Source organism: Nakaseomyces glabratus, chromosome J, assembly GCF_010111755.1.
Source record: "Nakaseomyces glabratus chromosome J, complete sequence".
In the NCBI taxonomy this organism is placed as follows: domain Eukaryota; kingdom Fungi; phylum Ascomycota; class Saccharomycetes; order Saccharomycetales; family Saccharomycetaceae; genus Nakaseomyces; species Nakaseomyces glabratus.
In genome coordinates, this window is record NC_088960.1 from 647,189 (window position 1) to 665,896 (window position 18,708).

At 36.5% G+C, this 18,708-nt stretch overlaps 7 protein-coding genes and 1 non-coding gene across 8 annotated transcripts; all 8 read right to left on the bottom strand.

The window, feature by feature from the left end:
- Nucleotides 1-426: 426 nt before the first annotated feature.
- Nucleotides 427-1,371, bottom strand: GVI51_J06171 (cyclin family protein; the record flags this gene model as incomplete). Its single annotated transcript, XM_447982.1, has 1 exon — nucleotides 427-1,371. One exon carries the CDS (start codon nucleotides 1,369-1,371, stop codon nucleotides 427-429), a length of 945 nt encoding a protein of 314 aa, XP_447982.1.
- Nucleotides 1,372-2,612: 1,241 nt separating this feature from the next.
- Nucleotides 2,613-4,340, bottom strand: AIT1 (Ait1p; the record flags this gene model as incomplete). The annotated part of the gene is made up of 1 exon (XM_447983.1): nucleotides 2,613-4,340. The coding sequence occupies one exon, from the start codon at nucleotides 4,338-4,340 to the stop codon at nucleotides 2,613-2,615; it is 1,728 nt and encodes a 575-aa protein (XP_447983.1).
- Nucleotides 4,341-4,931: 591 nt separating this feature from the next.
- Nucleotides 4,932-5,765, bottom strand: RPP1B (ribosomal protein P1 beta; the record flags this gene model as incomplete). The annotated part of the gene is made up of 2 exons (XM_002999527.1): nucleotides 4,932-5,138; nucleotides 5,652-5,765. 2 exons carry the CDS (start codon nucleotides 5,763-5,765, stop codon nucleotides 4,932-4,934), a joined length of 321 nt encoding a protein of 106 aa, XP_002999573.1.
- Nucleotides 5,766-6,922: 1,157 nt separating this feature from the next.
- Nucleotides 6,923-7,204, bottom strand: GVI51_J06237 (uncharacterized protein; the record flags this gene model as incomplete). Its single annotated transcript, XM_447984.1, has 1 exon — nucleotides 6,923-7,204. One exon carries the CDS (start codon nucleotides 7,202-7,204, stop codon nucleotides 6,923-6,925), a length of 282 nt encoding a protein of 93 aa, XP_447984.1.
- Nucleotides 7,205-8,447: 1,243 nt separating this feature from the next.
- GVI51_J06259 (uncharacterized protein) lies at nucleotides 8,448-9,743 on the bottom strand (the record flags this gene model as incomplete). Its single annotated transcript, XM_447985.1, has 1 exon — nucleotides 8,448-9,743. One exon carries the CDS (start codon nucleotides 9,741-9,743, stop codon nucleotides 8,448-8,450), a length of 1,296 nt encoding a protein of 431 aa, XP_447985.1.
- Nucleotides 9,744-11,531: 1,788 nt separating this feature from the next.
- Nucleotides 11,532-14,450, bottom strand: MCM6 (MCM DNA helicase complex subunit MCM6; the record flags this gene model as incomplete). The annotated part of the gene is made up of 1 exon (XM_447986.1): nucleotides 11,532-14,450. One exon carries the CDS (start codon nucleotides 14,448-14,450, stop codon nucleotides 11,532-11,534), a length of 2,919 nt encoding a protein of 972 aa, XP_447986.1.
- A 311-nt stretch (nucleotides 14,451-14,761) lies between these two features.
- On the bottom strand, nucleotides 14,762-14,833 carry tG(UCC)2. Its single transcript has one exon. It is a non-coding gene; the product is annotated as a tRNA-Gly (tRNA).
- A 571-nt stretch (nucleotides 14,834-15,404) lies between these two features.
- On the bottom strand, nucleotides 15,405-18,602 carry TSL1 (trehalose 6-phosphate synthase/phosphatase complex subunit; the record flags this gene model as incomplete). Its single annotated transcript, XM_447987.1, has 1 exon — nucleotides 15,405-18,602. One exon carries the CDS (start codon nucleotides 18,600-18,602, stop codon nucleotides 15,405-15,407), a length of 3,198 nt encoding a protein of 1,065 aa, XP_447987.1.
- Between the last annotated feature and the right edge of the window lie 106 nt (nucleotides 18,603-18,708).

An 18,708-nucleotide genomic window follows, 5' to 3' on the forward strand; every position in this document is an offset into this window, starting at 1 on the left:
AAAAAGTCAGCAAGTTAACCTTTGCAAAAGTGAGTCATGCATTATGTTTGCTATAAAAAGTGCTTATTTATCTTATGTCATTGTTCTATCGAATTAATTGGTATTTTAACAAGACAGCTACATTAATATAGTTGCATAATGATATGATAAAACTGAAATTATTTTGATTTTATTTAAAATGACATCTGTAGAAAAGACTATTTCAAATTGAATGGAAACACGAGGTATCACTTAGTTTAGTTGTTACAATGTGCATTATAGTATGCTTCTAAGTTAAAGAAAATATGCACATAACCACTTTGATAATGAATATGAAAAAAGTATACTTTTTAATTGATAAAGTTATCAACTTATCAGTCGCTGCGAATTGGTAAAAATCGTTAGTGTTTAAGTTCAAAAATTTTAAGTACTTAGATTATAGTACATTCAAAAAACCATTGACCATCGATTATTCCACCTTACCAATTTTTTGTCACGTTTGAACAAATATTCTAGATTGCTTTCTTCCTCTTCAGACTTAGTGGATTTCAAATCACTTGAATGGCCTCTTTTTCTTTGATTCGAACTATCTAATACATATTCCGAACTAACTGTACTGTTTCCGAGCGCTGGAGTAGAGCAATTATCGCACAGATATAGTCGACCGTTATGCCCTGATTGCATTGATGTAGGTGACTCAGAGTCATAAAAGGTACTAATACTGGACACTGGGGATGCATCGTCAAGATAGGTCGATATTTCTTCTGCAATTTGTTTTTGAAGCACTGGGTGAGAGCTTAGCTTAATACGCCCATCAATTTTACCTGGAGAAGACGAAGGCGTTGGTAAGTACAGTGTATATCTTCTTGTAACCATTTCTTCTCTAATTGGTTTCAAAATAGGTTCTAAAGTATTGTATAATTCCTCAATCTGAATGTTGATATCCCAATTAAAGTACGATAACAGCTCACGCTCTATTGAATTGACCTCCTTCAACGTAAGTAGTCCATTACAGTATTTTGTCCAATGTTTATTGAAAAGTGATGAGTCATCCAAAGATTTGGATGATAAGATTAAGCATCCTAGAAACATTCTATGCTTTGTAGTTTCAATGCCACATACGTTAGAGGGGATTATTCTGCTCAATCTATCCAAATATACAGCTGTTGCCATTAATGTAGAAGCTTGGACTTTAGATGATGCGACTAATTCCTCAACAAATAGACTCAATTCCACAGGTTTGGGGCTATTAGTCTTTTTTATTTTAATCATTGAATTCGTTTTAGATATCAGAAAGGTGAGCATCTCATATGTGACATTCCTTTTAAGAAATCGCACAAGTATTTCATATTCCACGGGATTAAGACCGCAGTACGGGGGCGTCTCAAACATCTTGCCAATAATCGTTCCAATGAAAAATGACTTGCAACTATTTTCTCTCTCTTTACAAAAGAATGTTTAATGGTTTTTACTAAAGTCCTCTGGTATCACCCTAATTTCCCGATTTGAAAGAGTATGATGATATTCAATTGTAAAATGTTAATTTTACGCGCTTTTCATTAAGCCATAACCCAGGGATCAAGATATGCTCATTAATTTTGCTTCTAGAGTTATGATTGAGACAATTTTGGGTAGAGAAAACTATTACTTATATATATTGAGCCACATTTTAGCCAGGGTCCATCTCAGTCCCATTTTCAAAATAAATCGATATCATCCTCAAGCCTATTAGACAAATGGACCTCAGAAATAATTTGTCAAGTTGTCTCTCCGATCAACGTTTTCATTAGTGTGTCTTGCGATAATTGCATTGCATAAAGAAAACAGAAGAGATGACTTGGTCAATTCTAGATCAAAAAATATTCTAAGCTAGCACAAGCATTTGAAATCTCCACTATTAAACACCAACTGTCCTAGTTTGAAATAAATTTCGCAGGCTCAATTTAGCTATAGTACCAGCAGATATTATGTAGTCGTGCTGTTATCATTCATAGCATACAGCTTATTAGTTGATGACCTGGCTAGTTCAAAACATCATAAAATACGTCGCCAGCAGTAGCTAGTTATTTTCACGAGATCTTTTGAAACCTACGGTGCCTTCTGTGCAGTATTTTGAATTAAAGGGTAGAGACCAGATCAAAAATCCGCAATTGAAGCAAAATGTCAAAATTACATGCAATTGACAGTGAATCATGCATATGGCATGATGGAAATTATAGTAAAAATATCTCCAGCTTTATGATCTGTGCGAATGAAAGCATTTGTTGACTTTTTATGCTTTTCAGGTGCTCTGTATGGGGTGCTGAGGGTAAATAATTATGCCGACAGTGTTAGAATATTTATGGTGTTCGTGGCCGATCAACAATACACGTATATCAAAACACATTTTATGTCTTTATATTTTCCTTCTGATCTGGTACTAAACATGGGGGTCTTCTCTCAGTTTGTTGATTATTGGGACGATACAGCCTCAATTACAGACAAATGAAATGTTTGGGAGAAGATAAAAGCCTTATCAGATCCATCTTAGTTTCTCTTTTCTAGGTCATACGGTATATAGTTGGAAACATACCCAGCCTAAACTCAAGCACAAAAGAAAATGAGAATACCCAAACGTTATAACCAGCGTTATTTTATCTTGAAGGGATATTAAACGATGGGATCGTAGCAAAAAGGCCACACACAAATACAGATAGTCCCCATATAAACATTGCAGACAAGACAAATTGGTCAGACGCTGATATCTCTTTCCATTTTATTATCATTCTTTTGGCAAGCTTTAAAGGTTTGGGATCATTTGCATCGTAGTCATCGGCGTTATTATGGCTACCGTAGAGCATTGCACTTTCCATTAACAATGCCGAATCGTATGAGGAAGTTAAGTCTTGTCTCGTTGGCTTTGAGTTTGCTGTACTCACTCTTTTTTTGTTGGGAAAAAGTAATGAGTTTTCAACAATTGGATAATAGGGATATTGGTTATTTAAGGAAGCACCAATACCTCCATTCATATTAAAGTACGGGTCGATAAACCATTCAACAAGTGTGTCCTGAAGGTAGATATAGGTATTGATTAAAAAATTCATTGAAACAAATGGTATGAATACGACTAGCAGGAAATATGTAATATCTTTACTGCCAAAAAATATTACTGTGTCAGAGAATAATTTCTCATGCCCTCTGACATAAATGAAATATATTGACATTAGCAATGACTGGCCAATGGTCATCCAAATGTTGCTAAAAATAACTACCGACATGATAAAGAAATTCTTACCTAAATGGCCATATCCCTTCAATGTAAAATAGGATTTTTGCCCTCCGTTCGATGTAAGTCTTTCTATTACGTTAGCATGCCTAATCGAGGTTGTATCACTATCTAGCATATTACCTTGATTTTCCAAGTAATTATCTTCTTTCCACCGGACCCAAGTAAATCCCCTCTTGTCTTTAAATATTGGTTCACTTTCTTCGAACTCCAGATGGTTACCTTCTCTATTCAAGGAGGTGATTCTCAAGGAGTTGTCCTTCGGATTTATAATTATCAAAGGATCACGTCCTGTTTTGTCTGTGGTGATGTTTTTGTTCGCTTCACGACCATACTCGTCGCTATTGAAGTTTGATTTTCTGAATTTATCCCAACTCGTATAATCCATGTAAGTGAGAGTACCATATTTTGAAGTGGATACCTCAGGATCGGCATCATTAGTATAAACGTTGTTTGAAATGGTAGATGACTTTCTTCTGACACCAATACATTTTGATAGAGTGATGTTTTCCCTATTCAAGGAATTCTTTCTATTAAGTACATCTATTTCTGAATCTTCTTTTGAATTCAATTGTCCCGCAATCGATACTTCTTGAAACTCAAAAAGATTGCTAATAGCACATATAATAAATTCACTTAAGGACCATGATATTCCAAAAATATAAGATTGTTTTGGAATAATATGCCACTGCACCGCAGATGCATCATCTCCATCGTTTTTAGTATGTATTCCGTGGCCATCTTGGATCTGAGGGTATGCCAGACCTATTATAATCAGTAAGAGAAAGCTGTCATTTATAGGAAAGTCAAGTATCAAGTTTATAAAACGTTGATTTGGATTAACCGATAGTAAAAATGATCTTGTCAAATAAAGTAGACAAGGAGAGAAAAACCCTAATAAAAATGTCCTAAAATAGTCCTGACTATTAGGAGCAAACATATTAGGGTCATCGTACGCATTCGGAAGAATTGTGGATGATAGATATGCTAACGAATATATTAAGGTTACCACAAAAACTGCAGATACGACCACCGAAGGCTTCTTGGAGCACAGTAGCGGCATGAAGTATGATGCAGCACTCGATATTCGTACCATTCCTTTTGTATCAGATATGTATGTGCGCTGACTTGAGTGATTGAAATAGGAGATATATACTCTTTGCTATTTGTGAATGCAATGCAAAATGATTAAGTCTTCGGAAAAAATGCCAAATGTTGACTCTTCTTTATCAGAGAACAAATTATTATGCTGTTTAATTTATATGCAATGTCAACAATACCACCATAGCTAGTAAACTAAATATTTGCTTTGAGTACTCACTAATCATAAGTTTGGACCTATTATTGCGATTCAAGCTTTAATTTACTTTTAAAGGTAAAGATTGTCAAGCTCATCGGAGATTAAAGAGATCACTCGTAGTAAACGATAATCATATATATCTACTACCATAAGTTAGAGCCGATTGCGAATACTAATTAAATAATAGAAATGAGTTAATTCATTATATGAATAGGAAACATTTCTGTAATTTGTATATTCTACCGTAACCAAAGTAAATTTTTTTGATAATTTTTTATAATTCTTTTATATTAATATAAAAAAAGCTTTATGAACTATGAAGATAGAATTTGTACATTTGCTTGTGAATTGCGTAAAAAAGTTTGTAATATAAGACTTTCTGTGCGCTTAGTCGAACAAACCGAAACCCATGTCGTCATCGGATTCTTCAGCTTCTTCTTCGGCCTTTTCTTCAGCAGCAGCTTCACCAGAGGCGGCAGCAGCACCACCAGCGGCAGCAGCACCACCGACAGCTGGACCAGCAGTGTGGAAACCAGATAGGATTTCCTTCAAGTCCTTACCTTCCAAAGCCTTAGCGTAAACATCAGCCCAGACCTAAACATATATAGTTCTCCCCCTTACAATAATTTATTGCATCACCCATAACAACCGTTGGCGTTTTGTGTTTATTCCCTATAATGTCGATATCTAGCTCAGTACTAGCGTTTCTGTTATTATTCTTTCGTCGCCCCAAAGAGCATTTATTAAAGATCATAGTTTCTAATTTTCAAATTTTCAAAACAATATTATTACAATATTGGACATACAGTCTCGATTCCATAGTTGGTTAAATTAATATAGCTGCCATGGTATTCCTTTTTCAGATTATAAATATCAACCAGGCACTTAATATGAAGGATTTAGTCAGAAAAAAATATTCTCAATACCGTCCTAAATAGCATTCACAGAGATTTAAACACAAAAACGGGGCAAAGCTTCAAAGTAGAGCAATTAATAAGTTGGAGGAAATGAATAGATTGTTAGTAAAAATGAATTCTATAACCAATTGATCACGGAAAGGACGTTGAGGCTTTGATGTCCTAAATAGACTTTAATCGATTAACATACGTTGTCAACGTTGGCACCGGCAGCCTTGGTCAAGGTTTGCAAGTTTTCAGAAGTGATTTCCAAACCAGCGTCAGCTAGGATGAAGGCAGCGTAAGAGATAGCAGCGTCAGACATTTCTTCTTATGTTGGTGTATATGGTTCTGTACAATGAAACTACAAGAAAAAAAAACAAATGTAAAAATTTGTATGAACTACTAATATGCAAAAACTTTTTTGACAAGGAACTGCTTAATTACTGGTAATAATATGCGATAGGCGTATGCACCACTGAACCAGTATTATGGTATTGGAATGGCGTCAATGTAGAGATTCAGTGAATAATCTGACCCACATACTGCCATCGAGCAAGTTGAAACTTTTTGAAAAAAAAAAGATGAGTTATAAATAGTAATACAACACGATTATAGGCATGATGTTTCGTGTACTATTATATTTATATGAATTTACGTTTAAATTTCCTAAACAGGAAATAATTGCATTTCTGAAATTTTGCTTCTAAGTTTGAGAAAGTTTAAAAAATGTCTGGGTGTTACAACAATGAATTGCTAACTTCTAAATATTTTGCAAGTCACAAATATATCACATGTATTTGATGTTATCTTTACTATAGTGAACGTTGTTCATTGTGTCTGAGGTTTTTTTATGTTTTGGTTGTCGAGCTCTGAAGGCATTGTATATTGGAGGAACTGACAAACAAGAATTGCGACTGACGTACATTGTTAGATTATGTAGCGTATACATAAGAATTATAGAAATGAATCATCTTGAAATCAGACGCAAAAGAATATTGTTGCCTTTATTTTATTGTTATATCTGGTAGCCTTGGCTAATATGTAAGTATATGGAATAAACTCTAGTGAGGAAACAAAACAATTTCCATACAACTGAATCAATTGCAAGCAGGATAACAGAACAACGGAGTCAATAACTTGATTATTGCTAAGCAATACTGTTGTCCATTTACTAAATGTGCAAGTCATATAATGACTTTAGTCAATTTGTGAAAAAGAAGAAAAATTCAATAAGTAATACTATCAATAATAATGACATATTTTATTCTTTTTGCTTTTTGAATAGAATAGTGTAAAATGAATTTTAAGAATAATTGGAATATTTAATAAAAAGTAATAAAAGTGGATATTAGTTTTTCATTTTCCTTTGGACACTCAAATGATAAATGAAAATAATAGGAAGAAGACTATTAGCTATAAGCATTTTCCAGTTTGGAATTGTAGTAAAGAAACCTGTTTCATGCATTCGTGTCTAGGATTTTAGTTCTTGGTAATCTTCTCTATCTTTTCTTCCAAATCCTGTAATTGCTCCTTGTGGTGCTTCAGTTGTTCCCTTAAGTTCTTCAACTGTTCCTTCTCATGTTGTTTAATGAAATAGTCTTCCGCAGCCTTCTCCCTTTTGTTGAAAGTGTCGCTTTGGCCAGTACTACTGAACCCTCCTACTGGTGGTGGAATGTTGGAATATCTTCTCATTGCTGTTTGGCAAGCTGGAGTGACACTCTTGCTTTGCTTCAAAGTATTTATAGCGTTTAAACGTAGCATAATAATCTGTTTGTTTGTTTGTAAACTTGTGCTGTCTTGTTAGTATAACTTATCAAGAAGTACTTATAAAAAGTTATACAAAACTATGTAAAGTAAAAGAGCATTAAATACAGAGCTCTCAAAATAAAAAAGCGGGTAAGAAATATGAAGATACGATACTTGATTTACTTGTCATAAACATGGAAAAGGGAAGTTAGCATATATTATATATTAGATGGCTCCAAGGCATGATGTGGTATCCAATGCCAGCACTGAAACTGCCATAAAGGGCCGTAGAATTCCCAGATTTCTTTGTGTTTTTGGACTGACCTACGCTTACATCGGGCTCCATTCCCAGAAGAAAGAGGTAATGATAGAGAACACTTTAGAAATTAGGGTATTCTAGTTACTGACCCAAAACACTCCAGTGCAATAGGTTCGTCCAAAAATATTAATTTATACCCTAACTTTCACTGTGGTTTCTGCACAGACAGAGAGGTGAGTGTCAATAAACCACCTTCAAGGTTTAGCCATACTAAATAGTCATGAATGAGCAGATGCAAGAGCTTATATTATGGCTTTTGTTTCAAGTTTATATATTTGTATAGTTAATCCAAATTTCCAAGAATGGTTTAACATATGGTGGTATTAACTTGTAGAAGCCCTAATATATGGCTAGGCGACGAACATCAAGGGCACATTATCTAGCTTATTCTATTTTTAGGGTTAGAAGCCATGTGTCAGGTTTTTTATGATTCTCCTTGAACCCTACTTCTCCACTACTATCCCCCCACAAAAATAGGTGTCATTTGGTGCGTGAGAAGAAACGCAGTAGCACAACTGATTTTACTACTGAATCAACCAATGACTTCGAAGCATTTTCTTTTTTTAGGGCTTGATCTTTTCTTCAACCGGGGAACAGATCGATTTCTTTTCTGGATTCTGTTGTACAATTTTTTAGGGTTTCTGAATAACCTCGAGTGAGAACTTCGAGACTAGAGATACCAGTCAACCCTAAGCTTTTAAAGAAGAGTAGCTGTAAAGATGAGCAAACATAATCACATGACCTTGTCAATATGCCTCATGTGTACCAGCTATAAATATTTGCTAATACTACATTCATAATACAGTATCACCTTTCAATCATTCTGAAGATAAAGAGCCGATAAATATATGCAAATTCTTTATATTTTCTTCTTTTACTTGGGATGACTGTTTATTAACATATACACATAACATACTCTAATATGTAAGAACGTAATGCTTAATCAACTCTTGCTTTCTTTTGAGCTGGCTCATTTTCTTCTACTGTGTCCAAGCTTTGTAGGTCAATAGCACTGGTCCTAGCTTGGCCATTAATACTGCGTAGTTGTGGTGTAGTAATTTCTGCATGGAAGTCCTTGATTATAGAATCCACATCATCAATATTTAGAGGTCTGACATCACCTAGTTTCTTGATCTTGGCGGTAACTTCCTTGATTTGATCATCGGTCAAATTCAAGTTCAATTGATCAACTCTCGCCTTGATGGCGTTCCAACCTGTAAGCCTGTTAGCAAAATGTATATATCTCTTCATACCGAAATCATGTGGGTCCAGGATTTCATATGTGGATGGGTTCGCTAGAATGGCTTTAGCGTGAATACCAGCTTTGTGTGTGAAAGCACAGAAACCAGTAATTGGGTTATTGAAAGGGATATTAACCTCAACTGCCTCTGCAACAAGGTTTTCGATATCTCTGATCTTATGCAATTTGTACTTGGATTTGACATAGTCTGGTGCGGCTACAATCATTCTGGCCATCAGACCACCTAGCGGGGTAATACCATTTCTTTCACCAATACCCAGAACACTGACATCTATCAACTTAGCACCACCTTCCAATGCGGTGTATGCATTTGCAATGGCACACCCTGTATCATTATGGAAATGGCACTCAATATCACAGGAAACCACAGATTTCAAAGTCCTTACCAATTCGTAAACTTGTCTAGGGTTGGCGCAACCAACAGTGTCGGCAATACCGACTCTGTTGACACCGATCTTGTCGACAGTCTTGTAAATATTCAGCAGATCGACCAGGTCACTTCTGAAACTATCTTCAGAAGAAAATCTGATCTCAATGCCTTTGGATTTAACAAATTCGATAACCTCAATGGCACTCTTGGCAATATAGTTCATGTCCTTACCATGAGAGTATTGCCTTAAAAACTTGGATGTACCGATGACAACATCAACACCATCAACACCAGTCTCAACGGCCACTTTGGCATCGTCCATGTGGCAACGAATGTGGGTCAGAATTTTTGCCTTCAACCCTAGATTACAGATTGCCTTACAATCTTTGTAAGACTGTTCAGAAGCAACTGGGGATGTCAGCTCAATATAGTCGACACCAAAGTCATCCAGAGCCTTTGCAATCTCTATCTTCTTTTCGGTATCAAAAAACGCATTAGCAAATTGCTCACCTTCTCTCAGCGTCGAGTCAATTAATTGAAAGCTGTTAACGTTGGACAAGTAATCAGTTGGACTTGGCGCGTATGGATTATTATTTGCGGTCATCTTTTGATCTTTTTTAAATTCTTAAAATTGATTTAAAATTGATTTTTTTTATTAGCTTCACTTAATAGAAAAAGTGTAGATTTCAATCAGCTAGGTACCAATTAAAGGTATTGTATCAACTAATGTACTGTTATATTTTTTTTTATATACTAAGTTAATATATGTAACAATAATTTTAAAATGCAAAATCATTAACTCTCTTATATATCAAAAAAATTCATAAAGTTTCAATTCTTGACAGAAAAAATTGTTATGTATCAATTGAATATTGCGCATGACCAGTATAAACTGTTACTCATATTGAATTATTGAATAAAAATTTTTCTATCCAAGTTATAATTTCAAAGACTTAGGTCCGTACACCTACCGTACCTGTTAGTCATAAAAAAAAAAAGGTCAAACGCTCTAGACTATCCTATTCTATTACAACATGTATAAGTCTATTTTAACTGAAAATAGAATTTTATGTCGTTTTCTAGCAAGTATTGTGCGCGGATTTCATAAGAACTTGATTCTTCCACTCAATTTCACCGAAAAATAACGACAAGACTATCAATGCTACATAGTATTTCACAATACACCATAAGACGGCTATTACTCTCAACATTAGCTGGCTGTGACATCTAAGCAAAATAGCAGTGGGATAATGCGCTTTCCCAGCAGAACTCTCACAAACGCCATGAGTTACACGCCTTCCATTGCAGTTCCCTTTGAGTCATGGGTGGGACAATGACAAAGAAAGCTTCATCTTCTGCATTAGAAGCTCAGAAAAGAAAATGACAATCAAATAAAGAGAAAACACTCAGATAGTCACGTACAACTCTCCTGCCTTTTCAACCTTCCCTTCCCTTACCTGAGATCCACAGGCGAGCCAAGTCCTACGTCAATCGTCTCTCAGAAGTATAGTCCCAGCTACGTCCGCTGCTCTTAGACCCTTCAACTGGAGCTACAGCGCAAGAATCGGGTGTCTGCTCTGCCACTAGCCGAAACTTGTGATCCGAGGAGTCTTCGACAGAGACAGAGATATCGCGCAGAGGTTAATCCAACTTACCCCTTCACCATCCCCTTGCCCCCCCACGCCGTTTTCTGACTTTTTGCTCCCTCCACTTCCATCTGTACAGTTAACCAGGGCTCCTGAAAAACTGAAGTGCTTAGTTACTCAAAGAAATCAAAATTCCGCCGGAATTTATGTCGCGCAATTGCCACTTGATCTGTTCTATACTGATCAACAAAGAAATTAGCGGAATAAATCGTGGAATAGGGGTTCCATCGGGAAAATATCAGCTCTCTCATTAACATTTCAAAATTTACGGAATTTGCAAACCCTCAACAAATTCCGGTGGAAATTTGCCACTTTCAGGAAGAGCTTGGGGGGGGGGGGGCATCATCATGAATCTGTCAGAATCTTCTTCAGCTTCTTCCCATTAATTATGAGAATACCACGGGAAATTCTGGAGAAAAATGCGGATTTCTGGGTGTCTGGTGTTACGGGTCTAAACCACAGCCCATTGTAGATAATATAGTACGTGACTATCACATGACGTACCATTCCAAGTCTGGGGCTGCAGTACGTCGCTGCTATTTCTATCTGGCAGTGTATTTTCAGCGGTTCCATGGAGCATTTACCCAAATGTGAAAACATTGGTTATAAAGTGTTACACTTATTATATTTTACAGATATTAGTAATGTTACAATGTATAGAAAATGATTTGAAGGCTTCGGTGTTTTCACAGTAATTCATATATAGTATTTTTCATCCTAAAACAAGCCCATGAGATATCGTTTTATCAAGCGTCCTGTGCTGTATCAAACATTTCACAGTTTGGATGAATGACATAGACAATTTTGCCATTGCCATCATGGTCTTCGTCATCATCGAGATTATCCTTCGTACCATGAATCTCCATTAATATCCTATCTTTCACGAGTCTTTTCAGGACTTTGTATGCAAGCTTTCTTTCAGCGTAGTACTCTTCCTCTGAAGAAATATCGTTCTCCCTCTGTACACAGTACCAATCAATGATATCCGTCGCTGTCATTTCCGCCCCTTCATTCTTTTCTACTTCCGATATCTTCCTGACGATCATATTCATCATAGTAACATATTTTTCATATGTAACAACAACTTTTTGTTTGTCTGATTTTTGTTGGTCAGTGTTTTCTTGAACAATTGCAGCTTGAACATCCGTGGCAATCTCTTCAGGCTCTTCAGGGTCTTCGTCTATCTCAATGTCATCGACATCGACTCTAATAATACTCTGCTTCAATAGATCATATGCTTCTGCTACAAATTCAGGAGTGATCTCGTCAGAACAGTTAGCTCTAGCAATAGCTTCCGATAATCTGACCATACTCTCCAGTTGCCTCACGGTAATTCTGTAACTAGATCTACTGTAACCTTGTGCATCATCCTTTCTCAGCGCTTTATACTTCTCAACTAGAAATTTTCTAGCTTCTTTGTTGATAACCGGCTTGAAGGTCTTTGCATACTTGATGTAACGTTGCAACTGTTCCGCAGAATATGGAGAAGTAATTGCTTCATCTTGTTTCATGTGAAGATCAATAATATGAGAGGCTAGCTCTGTATCAATCTTCTCATTACAATCATCTAATACAACGAAAAATAAGTCAAATCTTGACATGATAGGTGCCGTCATATTCAAGTTGGCCCTAAGGGATGTTTTCCTATTATATCTACCACCGATTGGATTAGCTGCAGCTAAAATAGAAGTTCTTGCATTTAAAGTGGCATGGATACCAGCCTTTGCGATAGAAATCGTTTGCTGTTCCATAGCTTCATGGATAGCAACTTGATCTGATATATCCATCTTATCAAATTCATCAATACAACAAATACCATTATCAGCCAACATAAGGGCACCTGCTTCGATAGTGTAGTCTCCACCTTCTTCATCTCTAACCACAGCTGCAGTCAAACCAGCAGCTGAGGAGGCCTTACCAGAGGTGTACACTGATCTAGGAGCAAATCGGCAAACATATTTCAAAAACTGAGACTTAGATGTAGATGGGTCACCAACAATACAAATATTAATGTCACCTCTTAGTTTGATACCTTCAACAGTGGTTTTGTGAACACCACCTAGCATTTGCAGTAATATACCTTTTTTTATAGCTTCATGACCGAACACAGATGGTGCAATTGATCTCACTAACTTATCATAAACATGATCATCCTTAACCATATCTTGCAGTTCATTAATCTCATCAGGGCTTAAACTACTTAAAAATATCTCTTGATCTTTCTCACGATCGCTGTAGATATCATTATTTTGTAGCTTTGAAATAAACTGCAGATTAGTCTCTGCAGAACTATTTTCGTTTGGATTCATATTAGAACCTACACTAACAACATGGGAACCTAAGAATGTGATCTTATAAGTAAGATCGCGCACACCAAGAGATTTTAGACCAGTAACACCTGAGTTGAGCCCTTCTGAACTTCTAGCAATACCTCTGGTGTCCAACGATGAACTGGGTTTAACACCAGGTAACATTAATTGTGAGACATCTGGTACCACAATTTCAACACCAGTAAATTGGCATTTATCACCAGGTTTTGCTCTATCTACAGCATCACCTCTCAAAATAACATCTAATGTACGCGGCATAGAACCATTTGGAATCTCATTTGTATTTTCTTGTATTCTTACCTTTTGCCAGTCCAAGAATTTTGATCTAGATACGTTCAATGTCCAAAACGCTCTATTTTCACATGCAGGGTTTGGACAAAATGTCGGTTCAGTATATTTGAAAGATTGTTCAACGTTATCAACCATAGCACGGCACATATCACAAGTGAAACTTGCTTTATAGAGTTCAGGCCTTACTTCAGATGTCCTTGTTACAGTACCAGAGATACACATTAGCGAGCCTATTTTGTCTGATCTGATCTCTCTAATTCTATGTACAGTAGGTAAATTGAAGAAACTTATTTGGAAAAGTCTTTCAGTTTGTTCAGGACTATTAGTTGTGGTCGATTTAGTCGCCTGCTGAGAGTTTTCAGAATCTCTTGGCATGCTTGAGGGATCTATAGTAGACAAATCATCATCCTCATTCTGCATCTTGACCGAATCTGATGTCAGGAGTAATTCTGGTGCATATTTACGCACAACCCTCTTTAGACCCTTGATCAAAAATGGAGAAAAACGGTAATATTGTTCCGAGATAGCCATAGCTAAAGCACCGTTTTCTCTCATGGACAAATGCTGGTAGTCAATATATAAAGTGCTTAAATCATATAGCTTCATAAACTCAATTTGTGCTCTATAGACCTTTTGTAATTCACCTGTATCAGACGATTGAATAGTAAATTCATCCAAAAATTGTTCAAAAGCCTCCCTTACCTTTTCACCTGTGACATCCTCAACTTTCTTAATATGGTTGAATGTCCTCTTCCTCCAACCTTGCATTGGCATGTCTTCATTTTCCTCATGTTCCGGCTCATTTTCATATGGTCTCTGTGAACTGAATTGTGAGGAATCTCTCGCTGAACTATCTCTTATACCGGGTATATTACTGCCCACAGAATCAGGAACATGTGGTTGTGATGAACTAGGGAACTGTAAGCGCGAACCAACCTGAGACTCATCAAAGCCACTACTACTACCAAAGCCTCCTAAAGACGAAGCAGGCTGGGAAGATGGACCACCCCTCGTCTCTTCATCATGTGGAAATGGCGACGACATTATATTCTAGTCGAAATTATGTGAAGTTTAGTGTTCAAGTTTGTTATTGCTGCTACTCCACAGAAAATAGAAAAACTGGTTAACAAAACACTATAATTATCCTCAACTTACAGTTCAGATGAAATGAATAAAAACCCTGAAAACCTTAGAAGTATTAACTAATTTAAGTTGACTATACCGCTTTCGCAAGACTGCTGTACGTCGAATTGGCTATTTGAAACAGAAAACAGGAAAATTTGACGTTTTTCCTAATCGGGAAACATAATTGAAAAAAAAGATTTCACGAAATTGAACATTAAATGCAAAAAAAATGAGCGGTACGAGAATCGAACCCGTGTCTCCACCTTGGAAGGGTGGAATGATAACCACTACACTAACCGCCCTTTAAGTGTTTGTTACCAATAGGTGTTAAAAAATCTCAACTTATAGGCTCACTACAAAAAATTTGAGCGTAAGAACAAAATATCACAGATCTTGGCTTATTATCTTTTGTCAGTATAAATAGTGTAAAAATATGCTTTAACATTTGTTGATAGTAATTTGACATAGATGTGCCATCTTATGGAATAATAAATTTATTTGTCTTTGGGAAGCTTTTTGTTCTGAAAGTAAATAAAATAGCAGATATAATAATAACTGTTAATACATAAGAATAGTAAGTATATATGAATAATAAATATTCCGATGAATATTTTAGTTTCGTTACATTTAAAATGAGTAAAATATATGCATACATCAGCGGAGGCTCAAACAAGTATAGCGTGGACATTAAAATATCATATATTTTATCAAATCGTAAAGTTCACGGATTCGAGATCAAATACGGATTCGAAGTCCTAGGGGGCACTAGGTGGCACATCATGAATACTCTTACGAGAGAAGCCTGTATAATAGAGTGTATAGTAGAATAAATTGGCAAATTTCTGGCCAACTAATCTTGTCAAATAGTTTTAATCACTGTCTTTCATTTGACTTTGCCAGATCTTGAAAGATATTAAAAAGTTCGTTCCAACCACTCGTATGCTCCCTGGCATATGTAGATGGAGCATCACCATATACAATAGTATGTCCATATCTTAAATTACCAGCAAGTGTGGCATCTTTTACCAGCTTGAATATCGGTTCAATTGTTGGAGACGTAGACCCTGCTACACAGATGAAATCAATGGTGTCGCTTTGACCAGAAAACATTGCTGACATCTCGTTGTTGTGTTTACTTGGAGTAGAGTGACCTGTATTGTATACTTTACCACTATTATGGAACTTTAGGATAAACTTTGTAGTTTCTAAAGACAATTCCTTTTGCTGCACAAACAATATATTCTTATGCACGTAAGCATGAATGCCACGATCGGCAAATAATGTGTTAATATGTGTCATAGCTTCACCGATAACACTGGCAACTCTGTCTTGATCTTCTGCATTTTCAGTGTGAAATCTGACCATAGAGTCTGCTAGTTTATAGTACGAGCCAGGCAATCTTTCAATCTTGGTATCCAAAATCTTAGTGACTTCCTCAAGCCAGTCAACATGATCCACAATGCTGTACCATGTTCCATTCAACCTTACATAAGCACCGCCTTCAGCAATAAGACCCAAATTACCAACACGACCGTAAAGGTTTTCAAGAGTTGTCTTGGAAAAGGTATTCATAATATAAACAGTACACCTTGAACTCAGTTCCCTTAAGATTGCTAACATTCTAGGGCTTGGAGGCTCCGAGATTTTCAAGATGAATAATTTATTCGATGCAGATTGGTATTCACTTGCCAACTCCTCTGAAGACAGACTGAACAACGTAGAGCTCTCTTTACTGAATTCCCAACAATGTTCAATAGCTTGTAGATTCGACATAATCCAATTCGTTGAGTCATTGTTAATCAACGATTTCATCATAATCTTCCATCTTCTTTTCCTTTCATCCAATGGCATCTCAAGACCCATCTTAATGCATTTAGCTAGATGTCTTGTATCCCATGGATTAATTAAGATGGCACCATCCTTCAATAGTTCAGCACTACCAGTAAATTCCGAGATCAGAAGTGGTGAATTCTTTTCTCTTGAACAAACAATAAATTCATGACAAGTTAAATTCATACCTTCCCTAAATGTGTTTATCAAAAACAGATCCGCTTCTGAGCTTAGAGCTAGGTATTGGGCAAAGTCCAGATCTTGATGTAAAAAGACCACAGGCTGTGAAACACTGATGCTGATAGAAAGAGAATTGATTCTGTCAACCACCACCATCACTTTACGCTCAAGTTCAGGATCAGAACTTTTTCCAATACAAATTTGAATCAAAACTACTTTCTCAATATAATCTGGATTCTCTCTCAGAAATCTTTCATAAGCTAAAAGCTTCTTATGAAGTCCTCTAATCTTATCAAATTGATCACGGCAAACAATAAGTTTCTTACCAGCCCATCTTTGTCTTATCAATTGCCTCCATTTTGTAACAGGGTCAGTCAGTAACTGATTTGCTAAATCAAAGGCATCTATACCAATCGGTGTCGATTTTACTGAGACGACCTTACCCTTGTATCTTAAATGATCACCAGATACATCGGCTGTCAATAGCAAGTTTGCTGTTGTCAAGAAATGTCTTGCGTACTCAGCAGTCTGGAACCCAACGAAGTTGGCACCCAAAATACCTTCTAACATGTTCTCTCTTTGTGCGAAGCATCTGAACACTTCACTACTAGGGAAAGATACATGTAGAAAGAATCCTATCTTTGCATTCGGAAGTTTTTGACGCACCATACCTGGAACTAACATTAAATGGTAGTCATGAACCCATACAATATCACCATCTTCATAAATCGAAACAATTTTTTCAGCAAAGTACTGGTTAAGCCTTTGGAAGTAATTCCAAGAATGATCTTCAAAAGCTTTAGAATTTGGATTATCTGGAATTTGATAATGAAGTGTAGGCCATAAGATTTGCTTACAAAAGTTTTTATATGCACCTTTAAAAGTTACATCATCAGCAATAACAGCCGAAGATTGGTAGTTTTCATTAAGATCCTTCACGATTTTTTTCGTTGTCTCAACAGGAATCTCATCAGTAGGAATACCCAACGTACCAACCCATTTAACGCCATCCTTGATATCCTTTTCTAAAATTGATGTATTAATGGCGTTTTTCAATGCACCATTACCCTTTCTAGAAGGAACTATCTTCCAAGGCACTCTGCTAAAAATTTCTAGTGAGTTTTTTAATCTTTTAGAAGTTGAAGAATATCCACCAAAGCCTGGAACATTATAATGAACTTTTCTGTCAGTTTCATAATCAGACTCGGCTTCTGAGTTCTGTCTGTCATCAGCATCATCGATAACATCAGATTCTAGAGCAGCATCTATAGCATTCTGAGAATATTTTAAGTGAGAGGGTCCATGTGAGCCTGAAGCAACCCTTTTCATCGAAGGGAATGCTGAGTTCGATTGACTATCACGTCTTTCCTTATAATTATCAAAGTTAACTACACCAGGATTGCTCTCTGGAACTGCTCTAGATTTAGGGGTAATAACAGTAGTGTTTGGGTTAGTTAAATGCGTCGCCGTATGACCTTCTACCGCATTAGGGCTAGAGACTCCCTGTCCACTGTTTAGAACAGAGTGTAACAGCAAAGACTTATTGACATTATCTAACAAATCAGCGGTAACATCCATTGTATCAGTTCCGTCAACATTAGCATTGATTTCCGGTGCTATTGAAGAGACAGAAAATGGAGGAGAAGACGCATTGTTGTTTATGGCAGTTGAATTGTTCGTAGTGAAGAAATCCTCTGCGGATGCATGCCCATGAACACCCAAGTTTGGGTTAACTGGAGTGCCAGCCGTTGTGGCATTTGCTGTTAAGTTCTCCAAAAATTGCTCTGAGGATAATGGACCCTGCTTAACATTCAATTGGGAAGCAGCCGAACTCAACGCAAGCGGTGTTCTACTATTTAGAAACGGCTGAGTTGCTGCAGTAGCATATGCATCTGTCTCTTGTACTCTCACATCTGGTAAATTCTTATTAGCATGAGCCTCTTGTTCACCGGATATTTTGACCAATTTGGAATCAACCAACTCAGCTGTCTGTTCTTGGTCAGCATTCACCTCGAACTGAGGTTGAAACGGCAAAAACAACGAGGCTACTATAATAGTCATATTTTCTTATAGTTTCCACCTGGTCACTTAGTTTAGCTACCTTTTCCAGATAAGTATCACAACTATATACAAATTGAGAACCAATTGAATTGGAAATAGTTCATTA